The sequence below is a fragment of the Leopardus geoffroyi genome, chromosome A3 (genome assembly GCF_018350155.1).
Source record: "Leopardus geoffroyi isolate Oge1 chromosome A3, O.geoffroyi_Oge1_pat1.0, whole genome shotgun sequence".
Classification (NCBI taxonomy): Eukaryota; Metazoa; Chordata; class Mammalia; order Carnivora; family Felidae; genus Leopardus; species Leopardus geoffroyi.
Window position 1 is genome coordinate 45,281,213 of NC_059336.1, and position 18,723 is coordinate 45,299,935.

General features: G+C 40.7%; 1 protein-coding gene across 3 annotated transcripts in view; it reads left to right on the forward strand.

Annotated features, from left to right (window-relative positions):
- Positions 1-18,723, forward strand: part of CFAP61 (cilia and flagella associated protein 61) — a 283,106-nt gene that overhangs the window by 152,212 nt on the left and 112,171 nt on the right. For all 3 annotated transcript variants that reach the window (XM_045445447.1, XM_045445448.1, XM_045445449.1), the window contains one exon: positions 15,989-16,116. In XM_045445447.1, the coding sequence (XP_045301403.1) occupies positions 15,989-16,116 (128 nt within the window). The remainder of the gene's footprint in view (positions 1-15,988; positions 16,117-18,723) is intronic.

The following is an 18,723-nucleotide window of genomic DNA, read 5'->3' on the forward strand; positions in this document are numbered from 1 at the left end:
GAGAACAGACACCCCCCATAGGGGTTTGAGGAAGCCCTCATCATGACAAAACCTTGGATTTCAGTTCTAAAGTATACAAAGAGGAGGCAACCCCCTGAGCCACTTAGATGACAATGGTTACCAGAGATGAAGAGAAATCTCCACACTTCCTTCCACTGATTTAAGGATCAGGAGCAGGGCTCCCATGCAGGCTTCTTGATGTGCTTTGCAGACCATCTTGCCCTTCCCTCCAGGGCAACCCCCTCCTCCCTCCCCCACTGCCTGTTCAGGGTGTGTGCACTGGAGGGGGCAGGATACTCAAGAGGGAAGTCCCAGTGTTGCAGACCCATAAAACTGCACAACAGCCCCCACCAAGGAGTTAAGCTTCACTCACAAACTAGAAATCTCTAATTCAGTCAGTTTTTGATGTCTGACTAAAACTGTTTTTTTAAAACGGTGCCACACACCAAAGAGGGCTGTCTCTGTTTCCCCTTGCTAGGTGATCATTTTACGTATTGAGATGGTGTTGTTTTAACAACCTGTCCTCCTTGTCGTGGCCCACGACAGAGCCTCCTGAGCCCACTGTGTTGGTCCAGGTCTGGCTTGCTGGTTGACCTCCCGCATGCGGAGGCTTGTGTAAGGGCAGCCACTGACTTCCCGCCTCCCCTGGTCTGTGATGTAGAAGAAAATAAATAACTGGCTCCCACCTAGGTTCCTCTTTGTTCCTTTGAATGGTTTTCTTTGATAAATTCTCCATAAACGTAATGCAAAAAACCATCCCCCAGTCTATTTGTATTTTGAATTATTCTGTGAATTTATCTTAAGCTATGGGCACCCAATGAACAACTATATAAGAGAAAATCACTAGGCCCCCTGTGGGGAGAGTATTTTAAAGGAGTAAGTAATAGGGACAAATGTGGCTAGATTACTTGAGGGATTTAGTGCGTTGTGACTTAATATTTACTTATTTCCTTAATTCCACGCTAAAATGATTTAATTGCACCCATACTGACTGATCCATTAAGGATTTTAAAGGGAAGAATACAATCTGATTCCTAAAGAACCTTTCTTGTGTCATTTTTAGTTTTGAAAAGGTTTTATCAATGATTTTTTTAAGAAACATTTCAGTTTATGTTTCTTAGTCTTTTTTTTTTAACAAAAGAGCATGACGTGGTGGTTTTCCATGAGAAAATTATTATAAAAGAGCTATTTATATATACATCATATTCAGCTAAAAAATAAAAATGGAAAAAAATCCTTCTGTTTCATACCAAACCAAATTAAAAATCATTAAAGCTTAGACTAAATGGTTTTCATTTAACCCTCAAAAGTGGCATTAATTTTTCAAGTGGTAACTGTTGCTTAAGATGCTATTGTGCCTGTGTGATAAATGTTTAATGATTTGGTAGTACATGCATGGCTTAAAATCCATTATTTATTGCACCTTCGCTTGCCTGGCAAAGGTGATGATTTTATAGCCCCAGCAGTCATGCAAACACATTTATACCAAACCGATGACTGATAATAAATTTCCTTACTGTAAATGTCAGTGGGTTTCATGTGTTGCTGCCATTACATCTTGTTTGGAAGCCGAATGCTACACAGTTATGGGAGGCGCCAGATGGTGTCATTAACACGAACGCTGGGACTGTTTACCGCTGACGTGCATGTGAGAAATTAGAAGTGCCGGCCTGTCTTTGCACTGAAGCATGATGTCAGTGGTGCACAGGTGTAAAGACAGGGCAATATGCTTGCCTATTCCCTTCCGTCCCACCAACAGGGATTTTAGGGGGTTTCTTTTTGAAAATAGTTTTGTGTTTGAACATAGAACAGAATGAACCAAAGGGGAATACTTTCCCAAAGACTCCTGCTTGATTTTGTGTGTGGGGTCCCAAACACCCTGAAAGTCACACCTGCCATCCCATAGGTGGTTTCCAGCTATCAGTGGCAAGCCAGCTCCCCTTCCAGGCATGGCAAGGCCTTTTGTACTAATTAATTACAGCAGGATTGTTATTGCTGTGTGTGTGTGCATGTGTGTGTGTGTGTGTGATAACTTCAGATATATAAATGCTTATTTTGGAGAATTTTCTGTTGAGAGCATGGAATTAGCCTTTCCAAAAAGTGTTGTCAAAATCATTAGGAATTGATTCAAAGAATGAGGAAAAGAAGGAAAGTGGGAATGTTCTGTACTAATTTCTTCCACGCAATAGGCACTTCTTTTCTTTTTTTTCTTTTCAAATTTTTATTTAAATTCCAGTTAGTTAACATACAGCACAACGCTGGTTTCAGGAGTAGAATTCACTGGTTCATCACTTACCTACACCCAGCTCTTCTTTTCGCAAGAATTCGCAGTGGGACCAAGACCTTTACTTTCCCTGCTCTGATATGAAGTATCTGAATGACTGAGATTAGCCTCCCTGTGTTTTATTAAAATATCTCTGTACTTTAATTGGGCAGTGGCCACTCCCATTTATAGTATTTCAGCTTCCTCCTGCTGAGGTTTCTGCCTAGCCCTCTTCTTTTCAATTTAAAAAGAGTCTGGATTTATTGTCTTCCTTCCTGCAAGTCCTTCCCTTGAATCATTGATTCTGACCAAATTCCTTTGAACTTTGTTTTTAGCCTTAGCATTCTCCACAGGAATGTTCAGAAAGGCTTCTTCCTTCAAAACAATCATTGTGCATTGCTCTTACAAAAAAGTCCAATGAACATTTTGGTGTGCAAAATTTTAAAGTCATGTGAAAAAGAATACAAACCATTGTTTGCTTTGAGATGAAAGAGATATGCTTAATTTCTTCAGACTCACCCAGAGATACAATTGGATGTCAACAGGAATAATGAGCCTAATTCAAAGACTGAAAGCATGCTTGAAGGCACACCTTCCAAACGAAAATTAGAGTCAGGACATGCAGGCCTGTGTTGAAAAGAACCAGGGGTGAAAATAAAGAAATGTTGGGAGACAGCAAGATTGAAAAGCTGTATCTGTGGAACAGCACTCACTTGGACAGAGATGCTCAGGAAAATGACTTCTTCTCCTCCACAGGTGTCATTTTCCTAACAAATGAGCCCAAGGCCTAAACCAGCAGTGCAAATATTCAGGTACTCAACCTGAGCAAACAGCTTATCCCCTGGGAGAACAAATAGAAAGTTCTCATCTTATTCTGTGTCCAAAGGTGGGAGATGGCAGCATGGACACAGTTGGTCATTGGCTTTCTCTCCTAGCTTCCTCTCCAGACCCCTGCTCCACTCCTTGCATCTCCTTCTGTGTCTGCTTCCTGTGTTGTCCAGGCAGGACCATCCTGCCTTCTTGGGACATCATCTGAAAATGCATTAGTAAAGACTGATCTGTATTTCAGTGGGATGTGTCACCCTTGCAGACCCTTGTCCTGGCTTTTCGCCTCTCATCCAGAAATTTGTTCTCTCCCTTGTCCATCTGGACATATTGATCCTTTCAAATCCAGCTCAGCCAGCACTTTATGTAAGAAGACTTCCTTGCCATCCTAGACCACCCAAACATCAGCTGATCCGACAGCCTCCCAGCTGGGTCCAGAAGAACTGCCTAGCTCAGCACAGCCCATACTGCTGGCCCACAGTAACCTGAGCTAAAGAATGTTTGTTCTTTCGATTCACTCAGTTTTGGGTTGGTTTGTTACACAGCAATAGCTTCCTGACACACTACCCTTATCACTGCATTTTATATACTGTATTTTATTTGTTTATAGGTCTGTCATCTGACTTAATGAGAATTAAAGATGGGAACCATGCCTCATTCTTACCTCAGCACACTGGTCAGTGTTTGGCACATGGTAGATGCTCAATGTGTATTTGTTGAGTTGACATTGTTGCATTAAGCTCTACATTAAAGTTTTGATGGCAGAATTTCAGGCAGCATGATACTGAATGGGCTTATCCTAATGCCCTCAGAATCATTCCACACATCCATCTGCCTTCTCCACCAAGTTAGACTGGCTTTGGAATTTTATATGAATACTTTTTCTAATTATTTCTCTGACTAGGGACAGGACTCTGTGACATTGTAACTCTCTGCTATGTATATGTAAGTTCCTTCTGTAGGAATGAGGGAAGATTCCAGTCTACTTCCATGATATTAAGTGCAAAATATTTTCAAGCCAGTGGCTAAGTATCAACTGTTCAGGCATCCCTGATAAGTTACATGTCCCATCCTTTATGATGTGGAATGTAAAGAGGATGACTGGAGGTCCTCTTTCTTTAAGCAAGTAGTATTCAGATGGATGATACCCCGTACATTCTCCATAACCCTCACTCTTACAAACAATACAACTTTTTTTTTAATTTAACAAAAATCTCAAGAAAATAAATTTATCACAGATTATTTTTCTGATTCCTTGCCTAATTATTAAAACATTCAGAGTCAAATTCTTTATTGTAAACACATTCAGATATGCAATTTTCATTTAATACCTGGAGGACCATTCTTATCTTCAGATACCTAAAAGAGAATGTCATCACTTCAGAAGGGCATTATTTAACAGGAGGAGTGCCTTCCTTCACTTTTGAATTTGAGTGTTTGCAAAACCTTTGAGGCCATACCTTCATTTTATTTTATCACAAGTGGGTCTTTCATGGGGATATAGAAATTGAGAATAATTAAGCAGCAATGAAGTTTCTCAAGAGAGACCTATGCACTGTAGTAGTAATTTGTGCTTTGAAAACAATACAGGATCAGGTTATCGATCCTGCACACCATTTCCTTGCCATGGATTTGCTTCATTCCTGCCTTTCCCTGTGTGTTCACACTGGAGAAGTCATTTCTTCCCTTTGTAGGGGACACTGTATGAAAGATGATACCTGGAGTGCCAAGTAGCTGAAACATGCCAGACAAGATTCAACTAGTGTGATGCAGAGGCTCTGGGGACATTTCTAAACACGTGACATGAGGGGCACCTGGGTGGCTCAGTCGGTTGAGCGTCCAACTTCGGTTCAGGTCGTGATCTCACAGTTTGTGGGTTCGAGCCCCGTGTCGGGCTCTGTGCTGACAGCTCAGAGCCTGGGGCCTGCTTCAGAATCTATGGCTCCCTCTCTCACTCTTTGTCCCTCCCCTGCTCATGCTCTGTCTCTCTCTCTCTCTCTCAAAAATAAACATTAAAAAAAATTAAAAAAAAAAAAATAAACACGTGACATGACTCAAGGTAGGAAGGAAGGGATATGGAGCCATTTGAGGTTATCGTGATACACGTGCCAGTGTGCCTGACGTTGGGGATCAGTGAATCTTGTGTCTCTGAAAAACCATCAGTGGATCTCCCTTGCCAATGCTCATGTATGCATCAAAGCAATAATACTTCTTTTTACAGTTTGTTTATTCATTTTGAGAGTGAGAGAGACACAGGGTGGGAGGAAAGAGAATTCTAAGCAGGCTCTGCACTGCCAGCAAAGAGCCTGATGCAGGACTCAAACTCACAAACTGAGATCATGACTGGAGCTGAAATCTAGAGTCCGCTCAATCAACTGAGCCACCCAGGTGCCCCAAAGCAATCAAACTTTTAATGATTTTATGAGCTGCTTGTCAAGGGCAGTTACTTAATTAAAAACAAGTAAATCAATTTATCAAATCTAAGACACTATCATTCATAAATTGTACCTTATTTTATGTACCATGAAGGAAAAAAAATGGCAAATTAAGCTATGACACAGTGTTTTAATGGGAGTCCTGAATAGAATATGAATCAGTCATATAAATCTCATTGCTTTGAAATTTCTTTCATCTATTCAGAGAAGAGAGGCAATTTACATTCCCTTCAATTGCACTGTTTGCTATGTGATGGGAATAAAACTTTTGCTCGTGTCTCAGTAACAAAATGTAACACAGGTATCTACTTGTGGGTATCTGTCATCCTTTATTTGCTCCTATAAAGCACTTGATTTTTGCATTGCAAGAAAATATGGAATGACAGCCATTCCTCCAATGACTAATATTTGCTTCACTAATATCAAATTTGCACCCTGCCGTTCAGTTTTCAGGCCTTTATGGGAACACAGTCAGTGTTCATTTTAATGCCAAATCATGCTGCAGTCTTTTTGAAGACATTGTCAGTAGCAGTTGCACACATAACACACAGGATTCTCTGGAAGCTATGCCAGTGAATAGCCATGAACAAGTCACCCACACCCAGGAAAGGAATTGTGTCACTGCCGCTGCCTGCTGACTGCAGTGATTAAGATGATATTGACTGTGAGGTTGATTTCAGGGATGCCAAGATGTGAAAAAAGTGTGCCTCCTAGAATCGATGAAATCCAGTAAAGGTCACTCAACTCAACTCCCAAAACACTTTTCTTCTAATGTAAATGTGTAAGAATGGCCACAAGCAAGTGCCATAGGGTGGCAATGATTTTCACTTTTTATAATGTTTGCAAAATAATGAGAATATCCAGATGAGGAATAAGGGTGTACAAAGGATTGGTACAGATGGAGTTGATAAGAGCAATATAAGAAAAATGCAAGTTGAAGAAGTTTATGCAATGTATTATAGCAGTTTAAGGAACTATGGCAAAGGCCACTAGGTTGCCCCCAATAGCCATTGCTCCCTTTAGACTTAATAATGGAACCTCAATTTTATCCAAGGCAGCATTGCACCCAACTCTTTCCCAGCCTCCCTTGCATCAGGCATAACCATATGATTCAGTTTTGGCCACTGAGATGGAGGCAGAAGTAGTTGGAATGGGAATTCTGGGAAGGACGCTTAAAGGGAGTGGCTCAGCTAGGAGGGAGGCTCCTTTTTTGTTCCCCCTTCTCTTCTTTCTGCTACCTGGAGTGCGGATGTGATGTCTGATCTCCAGCAGCCATCCTGGGCCATCTGCGAGGATGGAAACCTTGCACTAAGATGGGGAGTTAGGCAGGTAAAAGTCTGGGTCTTTGATAAGTTTATGGCACTCAGTAACCCTGGACTTCATATTTCCAGATTCCCTTCGCGTAAAAGAGAAATTGTCTTCCATCCTGTTAAAGCTACTATTTTCTGTTTAAGCTAGGTTTTCTGTTGTAGGCAGCCAAGCCCAACCCTAATTTATACAGGAATCCTCTTTCTTTCAGGTAGGATTCAATCTATGTGAGAGAATGCCACAAGAATCTATTATGCTCCCACTGTCTGCCCTGGATAATGTGAAGAATGTAAAGAAATTAAAGATATATAATTATTTAAACAACAATTCTTCATGGGTAGTATTACTAATAACTTTGCAGAGGGCTTCATTCGCCTCCCACATATTTCATGAGTGCCTAGAGTGTACCTGGAGTAGATCATTCACTAACCACAGCCCACTCTGCCCATGTAGCATGATTTGGGGTATGCTCTTTATCATGCTAAGAATGCAAGCCAGGGGAGCTGGGTGGCTCAGTGGGTTAGGCGTCCAACTCTTGGTTTCAGCTGAGGTCATGGTCTCACAGTTTGTGGGATTGAGCCCCATGTCGGGCTCTGTGCCGACAGTGCAGAGCCTGCTTGGGATTCTCACTCTCCTTCTCTTTACGCCTCCCCCCCACCTTCTCTCTCTCCCAAAATAAATACATAAACATTAAAAAAAAAAAAAAAAAAAAGAATGCAACCCAGAGGGGTGCCTTGGTGGCTTAGTCAGTTAAGGGTCTGACTTTTGATCTCAGCTCAGATCTTGGTCTCACCGTTGTGAGTTCAAGCCCCATGTTGGGCTCCATGCTGATCATGGAGCCTACTTAAAAAAAAAAAAAAAAAAAAAAAAAAGAATGCAAGTGAGAAAGTGTCCTTGGGTTATCATTGCTCTCAGCAGATACCATAGGCAGTTCACATTTTTCTGAAGTGCTTGGGCTACAAAAAGTGTTGGGAAAGTTAAGAGAATCCTTCATAAAGCAAGGCTCAAAATCATAGCATCTTCTTCACAGTTTTTTCTTGCTCTGTCAGGACATTGGCATTGGTGTTCATATCAGATTCTTGAACACTTCTAATGATTTTAGCTGAAAGGCTTTCCAAAATTGTAGTTTGTATCTGTGGAAGTGATTTCTCACTTATTAGTTCTCTTTTACATATCTGTTCCTCTCTACCCTTTCTTTCTTTGGTAAATAATGGCAATACTTTGCTCCAAAGAGGGTAACTTGTGAACTTTGAAATTTGAAACTGACACTGATATCAATCTGTCATTTATTTTGATCATATTGGGAAACAAAGAGCCTCAAAAAGAGAAAAAAAGGGAATACAGAAACATAAGAAAAAAAATTACATTTATGAAGGAAAAGGAGGCCTATTAAGAATTTCAGAAATTCTATTCCTAATGGCTTTGGATCTCCCCATCTTCCATTTCCTTGCATGGACAGAGCTCCCTTTGAAGTCTTTGGAAGCTTTCTGTGAGAAAAATATATATACATGGGTGTGGAGCTGAAAATTGAGCTCATTGTTTTGCCCTTTTAAAATGTGTTTTTCGAAGATTTGCCTTTCATATTGCAGATGGGAGAGAGGATGTGCAATTTTACCTTGTGTAACATCTTTGCCTGAAAAGCTCAAAGTATTTGTAGATGTTGTTTAATGAATAGTTCCCATGTTTGCCTGCTGAGGAAGGCAGAGGTTTGTGTAATTTACTTCCATTTTACACCTGAGGAAACTGATATTTAAGGAAAAGAGGCTCAGAATTTCAACCAGTAGCAGAATTAAGAAAACAAGCCCAAACCTTGCCACCGGGCTAATGGTGCCATGTCTAATGATCCTGGAAGTTGGACATAACCTCCGAATGAAATGGTATCATTAGAAAAAAATTCACCATAGACATTATCATATTCCATTTTAGTATGAACCTTGCATTTATTATGTAGCATCATTTATATTTATTTTGACTGCTTCCTAGTTTATTGGCCTATTTGTAATTTCAGTAACTTCCGATTTGGGATCTATTACTGAAATTGAGTTTTAATAATGCTTTTGTAGCCATTCTAACTCATTCTAAGTAAGTGCATAAGAGAAACCAAACCGGATGTGGAAACACAGAACTAAAGTCTATCAGATAAAATTGCATTTTGAGCAATTTTACACAAAATAGTTAACACAAATTTTAGTTTTAATTTTAACACAAAATAGTTAACAAATATGCATGAAACTCCAAACTATGAATTTAAGGTCTCTTGGTAACTGTATGTGAATCAGGGCATAAATTCAACTGACTGTGTACATCAACATCATTTTTAGTAAAAAGATCAGATTGAATCCCAAGTAGTTCTGATTATGTCTAAATCATTTGTTTGCTCATTTAAGCAACTGGCAAAGAGCCAACTAAAATAATTTCAATCAGTGGAAATCATGTCAGTACTCTTTAAGAAGGGCTCATGAAAAAGTTAATGTATCTTTACCATTATCTTTATGGTATATTGGTATATGGTATATTATTTTATACCAAAAGTTAATATATCTTTTACCATTTATTGAATCTCTAAAAATGTATGGCAGGAATCATTTAGATAAAATAGGCAAATCAGAACCCAAAGAAAACAAATGCCTCAAAAAACAAAAATGTAGTTCCTGACTTCAGGAAGCAAACTGTCTCAGTGGAGGGCAGCAAACAAACCAACTAAATTAACAAGAGCAACCAAAACCTCCTCTGACGGCTCATTCACGGACAAGTCTTGCGCTTCGGAAGCTCACAGGAAATTACAGACAAATATGTCATAACTTAAACTTGTGCCCATTTCTGTTCCCTATTTTCTCATCTCAACTCCTGTCCCCCTTGACATGATCTTTGTTGTCATTTCCCTCCCCACCTCAAGCTCAGCTCTAGAATTTTCTACCAGGAAAGTCCCATAATATTCTTTCCTCTCCTGTCTGGGACTGAACGGAAAGTCTGTATTTTAAACTCATTATGGGACTCACGGTCAATTTCAAGGAACATTTCTTTTAGCCTTAGAAGGTCTGTGTATATACCATAATAGGTGTTGTATTCCTTCATGCTGGGATACATGTTGATCTCTACATTTAAAATTATCCCTAGAGGTGCTTGGGTGGCTCAGTTGGTTAAGTGTCTGACTCCTGATTTTGGCTCAGGTCTTGTTCCCAGGGTCATGGGATCAAGCCCTACTTCCGGCTCCGTGCTGAGCATGGAGCCTGCTTGAGATTCTCTCTCTCCAGCTGCCTGAGTGGTTCAGTCAGTTGAGTGTCGGACTCTTGATTTCAGCTCAGGTCATGATCTCACGGTTTGTAAATTCGAGACCCTCATGGGGCTCTGTGCTGACAGCGCAGAGCCTGCTTAAGATTCTCTGCCCCTCTCCCTCTAGTGCTCTCTTTCTCTCTTTCAAAAATAAACATTTTTGTAACAAAAGATTCTCTCTCTCCCTCTGTCCTTCCCCCACTTGCACATGCACACTTGCACTCTCTCTGTCTCTAAAAATAAAAATAAATAAAAGATAAAATAAAATAATCCATTTGTCTAAAAATGCTAACCTAGTATCATTAGAAAAAAGAATTATAAGTGTCTTCACAAGACATGGAGGTAAGAACCTAATTTCTCACCCATATTGTCGTCACCAGTGTGGTATGTAGTTAAATAGCTTACAGAATTTCCTCTGTTTTATCTTTGAAATGGCTTACTATCACAAGGCACATTTAATTTCTGTCTATAAAATATAAGCCAGTAGATAAAGCTTTATTTTTATTTCACTATTAAGAAAATTAAAAAGCAAGAATAAAAAATTAGGTCTCCAGTGTGTTGGGCATTTTCAGTGGATCTTCAGACAAAGAGAGGAAAAGCTGGCTTGACTTAGAGGATCTTCCATACCTGATGGTATGGTTTGTTTTGTTTTGTTTTTATTTTTGTTTTAGTTTTTGGTTTTTTTTGCTATGGAAACCTGTGGGTTGAAGGAATCTAAAGGGAGGAAATATTCTGCTTTCCTTCAAAAAATCACTGGTACTCCTGCTTATGGGCAAAATAAACCCTTTATAAAGCAGCAGAAGCCATCTTAATTTGCGGTCATCACTGAAAGACATTTCCAGGCTGGGAAGAATTTTTTTCAAGGTATTTAAAAACCATCTACCCTAACAAAAGAAAAATGTGGTTTTTTCAGGTCACTTCACCATACCTGATGATGAATATGTTTTTAATTAAAGCCTGGACACAAAACTGGCTTACTGAAAATCATTGTGATGCCTGATCACTTTCCCGAGACACCTACCATCATTGGTACTGATGGCTAACTCTTGACACCCCTGAGGCCACTTTATGTATTCAGCAGTTAGAAAGGTGATTTCTGAGGCCTGGCAGCTGTTGGTGTTAAAGCTATTGTGTGGGAAACAAAAACCATTCTGTTCTGTTCCCCAGCCGCCTTTGTATCGTTGATACAGGAGCTATTTCATAAATGGGTTATAATTCTTTACCAGGGAATTTCATTACTGCCTATGCTTCAGTGTTAATGTGCACTTCCAGATAGCAGAGGGGAATGTCTGAACATACCCCTGTGGAAGGAATCTTGGAGTTCTGACCTCTGTCAAGATGCTGGCATTTTAAGTCTGTTAATTGGACCTGTGATTAAATGCCATCATACTGAGGGGGTTTTGGGGTGATAGTGGAGTTTGGAGCTGACAGCCAAGAAAGAATTCTTGAAGACATCTTTGGTGCAAAAAGATGGTTTTATTAAAGCACAGGGACAGGACCCGTGGGCAGAAAGAGCTGAACTGGGGTTATGAAGACTGACTAATATATAGCTTCAGGTTGGGAGGGGTTAGGGACAGTGTAAGTCTCTAAGGAATTTTGGAAGCAAGGTTTCCAGGACCTTGAGGGGCTAGCTGTTGTTAGGAAAACATCTTTTATTACTGTCTAGTAAAACCTCAGTCATGAGACCCTTCAGATGTACGTCAGGTGCCATATGCTCGGAGTTAGAACTGCCAACATATACTTGGAGGTTAAAGATAAATGAGGCTTGCAAAGTAATTTTTATGTGTTTAAGGAGACACAGGATCCTGGGGGGTCAGGCATAATGTTCAGCTCTTTTGCCCCTAGCAAAGTATCATCATCAAGGCAGCTGAGCTCCTACAGGGAGGTCACTCTGCCTGTTTCAAGGACTTGTCAAGGGGCTGTAGGCAGTAAGGGAATTTAATTTTTCATTTGCCTTTGTCTCCCACATCTCCATGGCAAGCACTTAAACCCCCTTACATCTTGATGAAGGTGATATTAGGAAACAGGGTCTATAGGTTGGTTTCTGGAGATTAGGCTGTGGATAAGATTGCCTTTTTCTTCCAGTTTACTAAGTTATCCGTAAACTGAAGGAGATTCCTGTCCTGCATGACTGTGATCTCTATCAGTCAGCCACTTGCTTTCTTTCCTTCCCCCCTGTTCTTGGGCAGCCAGGAGTGTCCAAGGAATAGCGTACATATCCCCCCTGGGGGAGGGGTTGCTGTTAGCCTGTACTTTGCCCTCAGCTTGCCCCACACTCTCTCATCAATACCAACTTCTATGCTCCCAGTCTTCCTTGCAGTAAACCACCAGACCCAAGGCTGGCTGGAGTGTGAATCAGCTGCCACCCTACCTGTCTTGGAAATAAATCAATCAAAACACAGTTCATGGTGGCACCCACATATACTGGAATTAACTGCTTTTCTCAAAAAATTCCTCATTGACCCCTCTTGGGAAATTCTTCTAGGCCAGATTAGCATGACATTTATTTGGAGAACAGACATTTTTTCACCCAAACGATACATTCATTATTGTCATTTGGAAAATGTGTCAGGTTAGGGAACTTTCAGTTGCATATAGAAGAAACAAGCTGTCCTAAACAACTGAGGAAACGTGGTAGACTGCATCCTTCTCCCCAGCTATTCCTCTCTCCCTGAGCTCTGCCGTTTGAGGTTCCTCCCACTACAGGTGAATCTCCTTCCCCAATTCATGGGTAGTGGGCTCAGCCACATGACTTGCTTTGGCCAGGCTGAAGAGGTATTGCTTAGTCTTACTTTATGCACTTCTACCATTGCCAGAAGAACATTCGCCAGCTATCTCTCATCAAAATAAAGACAGGGAGATGTGAGGCCAATCTGGAATCTGCAAGTTGGAGCCAAACCCAGCTGAATCCAGCCTTCAGATGTACTGTAACCCAGAGATGCATGAGTGAGGAAAAACAACAGCTGTTTTAAGCCAATGCCTTTTGTGGTAGTTTGTTATGTAGCACTACTGTGGTAATAGCTGACTGATATTTATTGCTCATATAATTGAAGACTCCAAAGGCAGTGTGGGTTTCAGACAGAGTGTGAAAGGAGTTTCTTTTTTTTTTTAATTTTTAATGTTTATTTATTTTGAGAGAGAGAGAGAGAGAGAGAGCGAGCATGAATGGGGGAGGGGCAGAGAGAAAGGGACACACAGAATCTGGAGCAGGCTCCAGGCTCTGAGCTATCAGCACAGAGCCAGATGCAGGGCTTGAACCCACGGACCATGAGATCATGACCTGAGCCAAAGTTGGTCACTCAACCAAGCCACCCCGGTGCCCCTCTTTTTTTTTTTTTAATGTTTATTTATTTTTGAGAGAGAGAGAGAGAGAGAGAGAGAGAGCGAGCAAGTGGGGGAGGGGCAGAGAGACAGGGAGACACAGAATCCAAAGCAAGCCCCACAGAACCCACTGTGGGGCTCAAACTCACAAGCTGTGAGATCATTACCTAAGCCAAAGTCGGAGGCTCAACTGGCTGAGTCACCCAAGAACCCTGAAAGGAATTTCTGTTCCATGTCTCTGTGATTCTGTTGGGGCTTCAACCAGGATTGTTTCCTGCTTGGTGTCATGATGACTATACCATTTCAGGCTTCACATCTATACCCCAATACTATCTAGAAGGCAAGAGGTTTCTCTTTTTCAACCACCATATAAAAGTCCTGGGATTCAGTCTGATTAGGCCAACATAGGTCATGTGTCTATCCTGGGCCAATTATTGAGCAAGGAGGGTATGGTTATGTGACTTGGTTTATGTCAATTGGAGTCCCCTCTTAAAGATGGGAGCAAGCTCAATCTCTTCCAGAATTCATGGTGTGCCTCATTAAAGGTGGGAGCATGCTGAAAGGCACCAGCAGCATTAATTATGGAGAGTCTAAAATATCCAAACATTACATTATATTACATTACTTGGGTCAAGACCTATTCTACCTCCATATTGCTAGGCCAGCTAGAGCTAGAGATAAGGGTTCTATCCTCTAAATTTCACATGTGCCTTGGTGGATGGCAAAGCATGTGGCCACATCCAAGCTACGTCAGGCACTGGAAGGTCAGTGGGAGCCAAGCTTTACATAGGACTTTACCATTAGCCTACTGGATTTCCAAACTCTTAGTAATTCACGATTTTAAGAAAATTCAAAATAGATTTGGTCTATTGGAATTTGAATATCTCTGAGCTGTAGGATGAGTTAATGCTGATGTGATGAGAATTTAACTGAGTGGGATGCATTGGTGTGGCTGTCATTCCACTGCCTTATGGACTCCATTGTAACTGATGAGAAGTCAGTTGTAATTCTTCCAGACATCAAATAAAAATGTATGTTGAATTAATGAATTAAAAATAGAACTAAGGTCAAACTGAAAAAAGGTGGGGGTAGTCAGTGGGGGGAGCCCATCCGACTCTTGGTTTTGGCTCAGGTCATGATTTCATGGTTCATGGGTTCACTGACAATGCAAAGCCTGCTCAGGTTTCTCTCTCTCTCGCTCTCTCTCTCCCTCTCTGTGCCCCTCCCCCACATGCTCTTTCTCTCCCTTTCTCTCAAAATAAACAAATAAACTTAAAAAAAAAATAGAACTGGGGCACCTGGGTGGCTCAGTTGGTTAAGCGTCCGACTTCGGCTCAGGTCATGATCTCACGGTCTGTGAGTTCAAGCCCCGCGTCGGGCTCTGTGCTGACAGCTAAGAGCCTGGAGCCTGCTTCAGATTCTGTGTCTCCCTCTCTCTCTGCTCCTCCCCTGTTCATGCTCTGTCTCTCTCTGTCTCAAAAATAAATAAACATTAAAAAAAATTAAAAAAAAATAGAACTAAGGACTATCGACACAATAGAACATCCTTTCAAGAATACCCTACTCTTTTTATCTCTTTGTAAATCTTTCCTTCATACATTTACTGCTTCCACTGAAGCCTTTGCAGGAAAGTGAATCAAATAAATCAACTCAAGAAAGTTTTCCAAACATGGGCATTAAAATGATCACCAGTAGGGGTGCCTGGGTGGCTCAGTCAGTTAAGCGTCCGACTTCAGCTCAGGTCACGATCTCGCAGTCCGTGAGTTCAAGCCCTGTGTCGGGCTCTGGGCTGATGGCTCAGAGCCTGGAGCCTGCTTCTGATTCTGTGTCTCACTCTCTCTCTGCCCCTCCCTCGTTCATGCTCTGTCTCTCTCTGTCTCAAAAATAAATAAACATTAAAAAAAATTTTTTTTTAAAAAATAAAATGATCACCAGTTACCTTCTCTGCTTCTAAGAGTTCTCCTTGACCTCAGAGCATCTGAAAGTTTGAATAACTCTTAATCATCCAACATGTTTTTGTCATTCAACTAAGGTTTGTCATTCTACAAATTACTGAACACATGTGTGCAAGGCACTGTGCTAAGTGGTGTGAGGAACGCAGAATGGAAAGAATATTTGCCTTAAATTACCCAACAATTGTAATCTAATTGTTGTTCAAGTTTTCAGGGTGATCTTGGACAGAAGGAAAGGTTGAGACCTTTCATAAAACTATGGATTCTTAAGGAGCAACTTGTCTATCTTCTTGTGGGATTATTTACCTCATTGTTTCTAATCACAAAGGGCCTCAGTTTTGTAAGAAACATCCATCAGCAATAAGAAAAAAATTATGTAAACCAAGCATTTTTATGTGAGCCAGACTAGGTATTAGGTATTTTCCCAAACTCATGTTAATATCTTAAAAATTATTTTCCATAAATTTCACCATGGCTGTGCATGGGCATTTAGTCTGACTTGCCAGTAGTGTCCTGGTTAAATAACTCTTCTACATAATTGCCAATCTGGGAGCACAGACTCAGCTACATCTTCTTTAAATCTCTCTTTTTCTTTGTATCTTTTATTCCAGTTGGGTTACGCCTTGAACCATACAAATAGAAAACTAACATTGGAACCGAAAATAACTGTCAATGCCAAGATTGTTGTGGTTGGTGCATCCAGTGTTGGAATTTCCTTCCTAGAGACGCTGGTATTTTGGTGAGTTGTTTTACTTTATTTGTTTGTTTTTAAAGAGGCTCTTCTCTTCCATACCTGAAAGGTTGTTTTGAAAGAAAAGACCTGAAGATTTTTTGCCACCCCATATACCTTGCCTAGGTGGATTGATGAAGCAGTGAAATATTCTAGACTGAGGGTTGGCAAACTATTGCTCCTGGGTCAAATGTGGCTTTCTACCTGCTTTTGTAAATAAAACTTTATTGGAACACAGTCACATTTATTTATATTTTGTCTCTGTTTTCTTGATACAGTGGCAGATTTGAGAGACCATGACAGGGACTGTTTAGCCTGCAATGCTCAAAATACGTACACTCTGACCCTTTCTAGAATTTTGCCAACCCGAGTCTATACTAGTGTTTCCCTCATTGGTTGAATCATAAGAATCACCTAGAGCATTTATTAGACTCCCAGACTCAGCACCAGACAGGAACACAGAACACAGAATCAGGAACTCCCAGGGAGGGCTCTGGGGATCTACATTTTAGCAAGTGCTCCATACGATCAGGCAGATTTGGGAACCAGTTTTGACACTGCACATCACAAATAGGCTTTCTGAAATGGCAGACAAACCAGGACCTTTCTTCCATACCCTGCATTTTAGGTGCCAGGGAACAGAGTAAAACCCCCCAGGGAAGACTGAGGCCTTCGCATCCCTTCAGTGCTGTTTTTTTTTTTTTTTTTTTAATCCTCACAGCACTAAATGGGTTTCCTTTCGGAACACATTTTACTGATAGGTGATTCCTGAGAATTCTCAGCTTCCCCTGACTAGCTCTCCATCTGCTCACTGAATTTCAGCCCCTCATTGACAGGAAGAGCCCTGGGTTATTGTCCAAGAACTTGGGTTCATGGCCTGGCATCACCAGCACATGATGCGGAACCCTAGATGTGTTACCTCATTTTCTCTCAGACTTGGTTTCCTCATTTATTTTTTTTTAAGTTTATTTATTTATTTTTTGAGAGAGAGAGAGAGAAAGAAAGAGAGAAAGAGCAAGGGAGAGGCAGAAAGAGGGAGAGACAGAATTCCAGGCTCCACGCTGTGAGGAGCCCGATGCAGAGCTCAAACTCAAACTGTGAGATCATGACCTGAGCTGAAATCAAGAGTTGGATGCTTAAGTGACTGAGCCACCCAGGCATCCCTGCTCATTTATTTTTTTAAAAAAACTCTCATAGATGTCTTTTTTAAAAAAATTAATGTTTATTTATTTTTGAGAGAGAGGGAGAACAGAGTACAAGTGGGGGAGGGGCAGAGAGAGAAGGAGACACAGAATCTGAAGCAGACTCCAGACTCTGAGCACAGAGACTGATGCAGGGTTCGAACTCACAAATGGTGAGATCATGACCTAAGCCAAAGTCTGATGCTTAACCGACTGAGCCACCCAGGTGCCCCAATAAAGTCTCATAGTCTCATAGATGTCTTAAAAGAGCTTGGCTTTGGAGAACCACATACTCCTGAATCAAGAGTCCAGTTTTTTCTAAATCTCTTGCTCAGGATCACATGAGAAATTTTAGGTCTCTTCAAAACTGTAGGTGCTAAAAGATAAGCAGAAGATGGGAAAAAGCTCCCCACTAGCACTCCTCCAGAAGCCAGCAAAAGTACTGGTCCAAAGAAGATGGGTGAGGGTTAAGGGTTAGACAAGGAAAGGGGTGGAGGAAATGACCCCTCCCAGGTGTTTGCGCTTAGTTGATAAGGAGACAAGCTAATCCTGAATGGTTACTTTGCTCATTTGACATCACATTAACCAGATAAAGATTTTTTTCACTTTCCAGCCAATTTGTTCAGTTATCTGGATCATACCCCTAGTTAATCAGAAATAAGTCACATGTCATTATTGAAATTAGCAACAGAGCTCACATGCTTTAAATATTGTGGTCAGTCTATAGCAATCTTTAATTGCAAGAAAGAAATAATGAGAAGCACCCAGGAACATCCATTTTCCCGTGTGTGCCACACTACAGTTTGAGGGCTCTCCTCATTCTGAGGGGTCTCTTCATCTAAGACTCTGAGCAGCAAGTCATATGTGACCATTTCTGAGTGATTTATCAGTGTGGACTTGTGAAATAGTAGTCAAGAAGTTACCAGAAACAGGTCTGAAATCTTCATTCAGCTACATACTTAGTCATGGTCTTATTTTAAATGATTACATTAAGATATATACATATCATTTTCTTTTTGTGGAATCAACTTAGATTTAATAAAGACAAGAATAAATTTGGATGTAAGTACTTGGTTGATTAAATTCCTCAATCAGACAGACCTTTTTAAAGCATTTTAATGTACTCACAGTTCTCTGTCATCGTTACAGATTACTATACTAAAAATAGACTGGTATCAGTTTACGGATCTTGAATCCTTCACAGAGGAAATAGTTTTCTCATTATTTTCCCTAATTATTTTAAATTAGCAATCACCATAGTAACCTACTGCATATTTTACTTACCAGCTTAACTGCATTTGAACTAGATGTTATAAATGATTTGACCCGAAATGAAATGGAAGTGATCACCAGACACTGACCCCCAATGAGGATTGAATCCAGATTTTAGAGGCAAGATTTAGAAAAATTGCCCTCCTGAGTTCCTGCACCACAC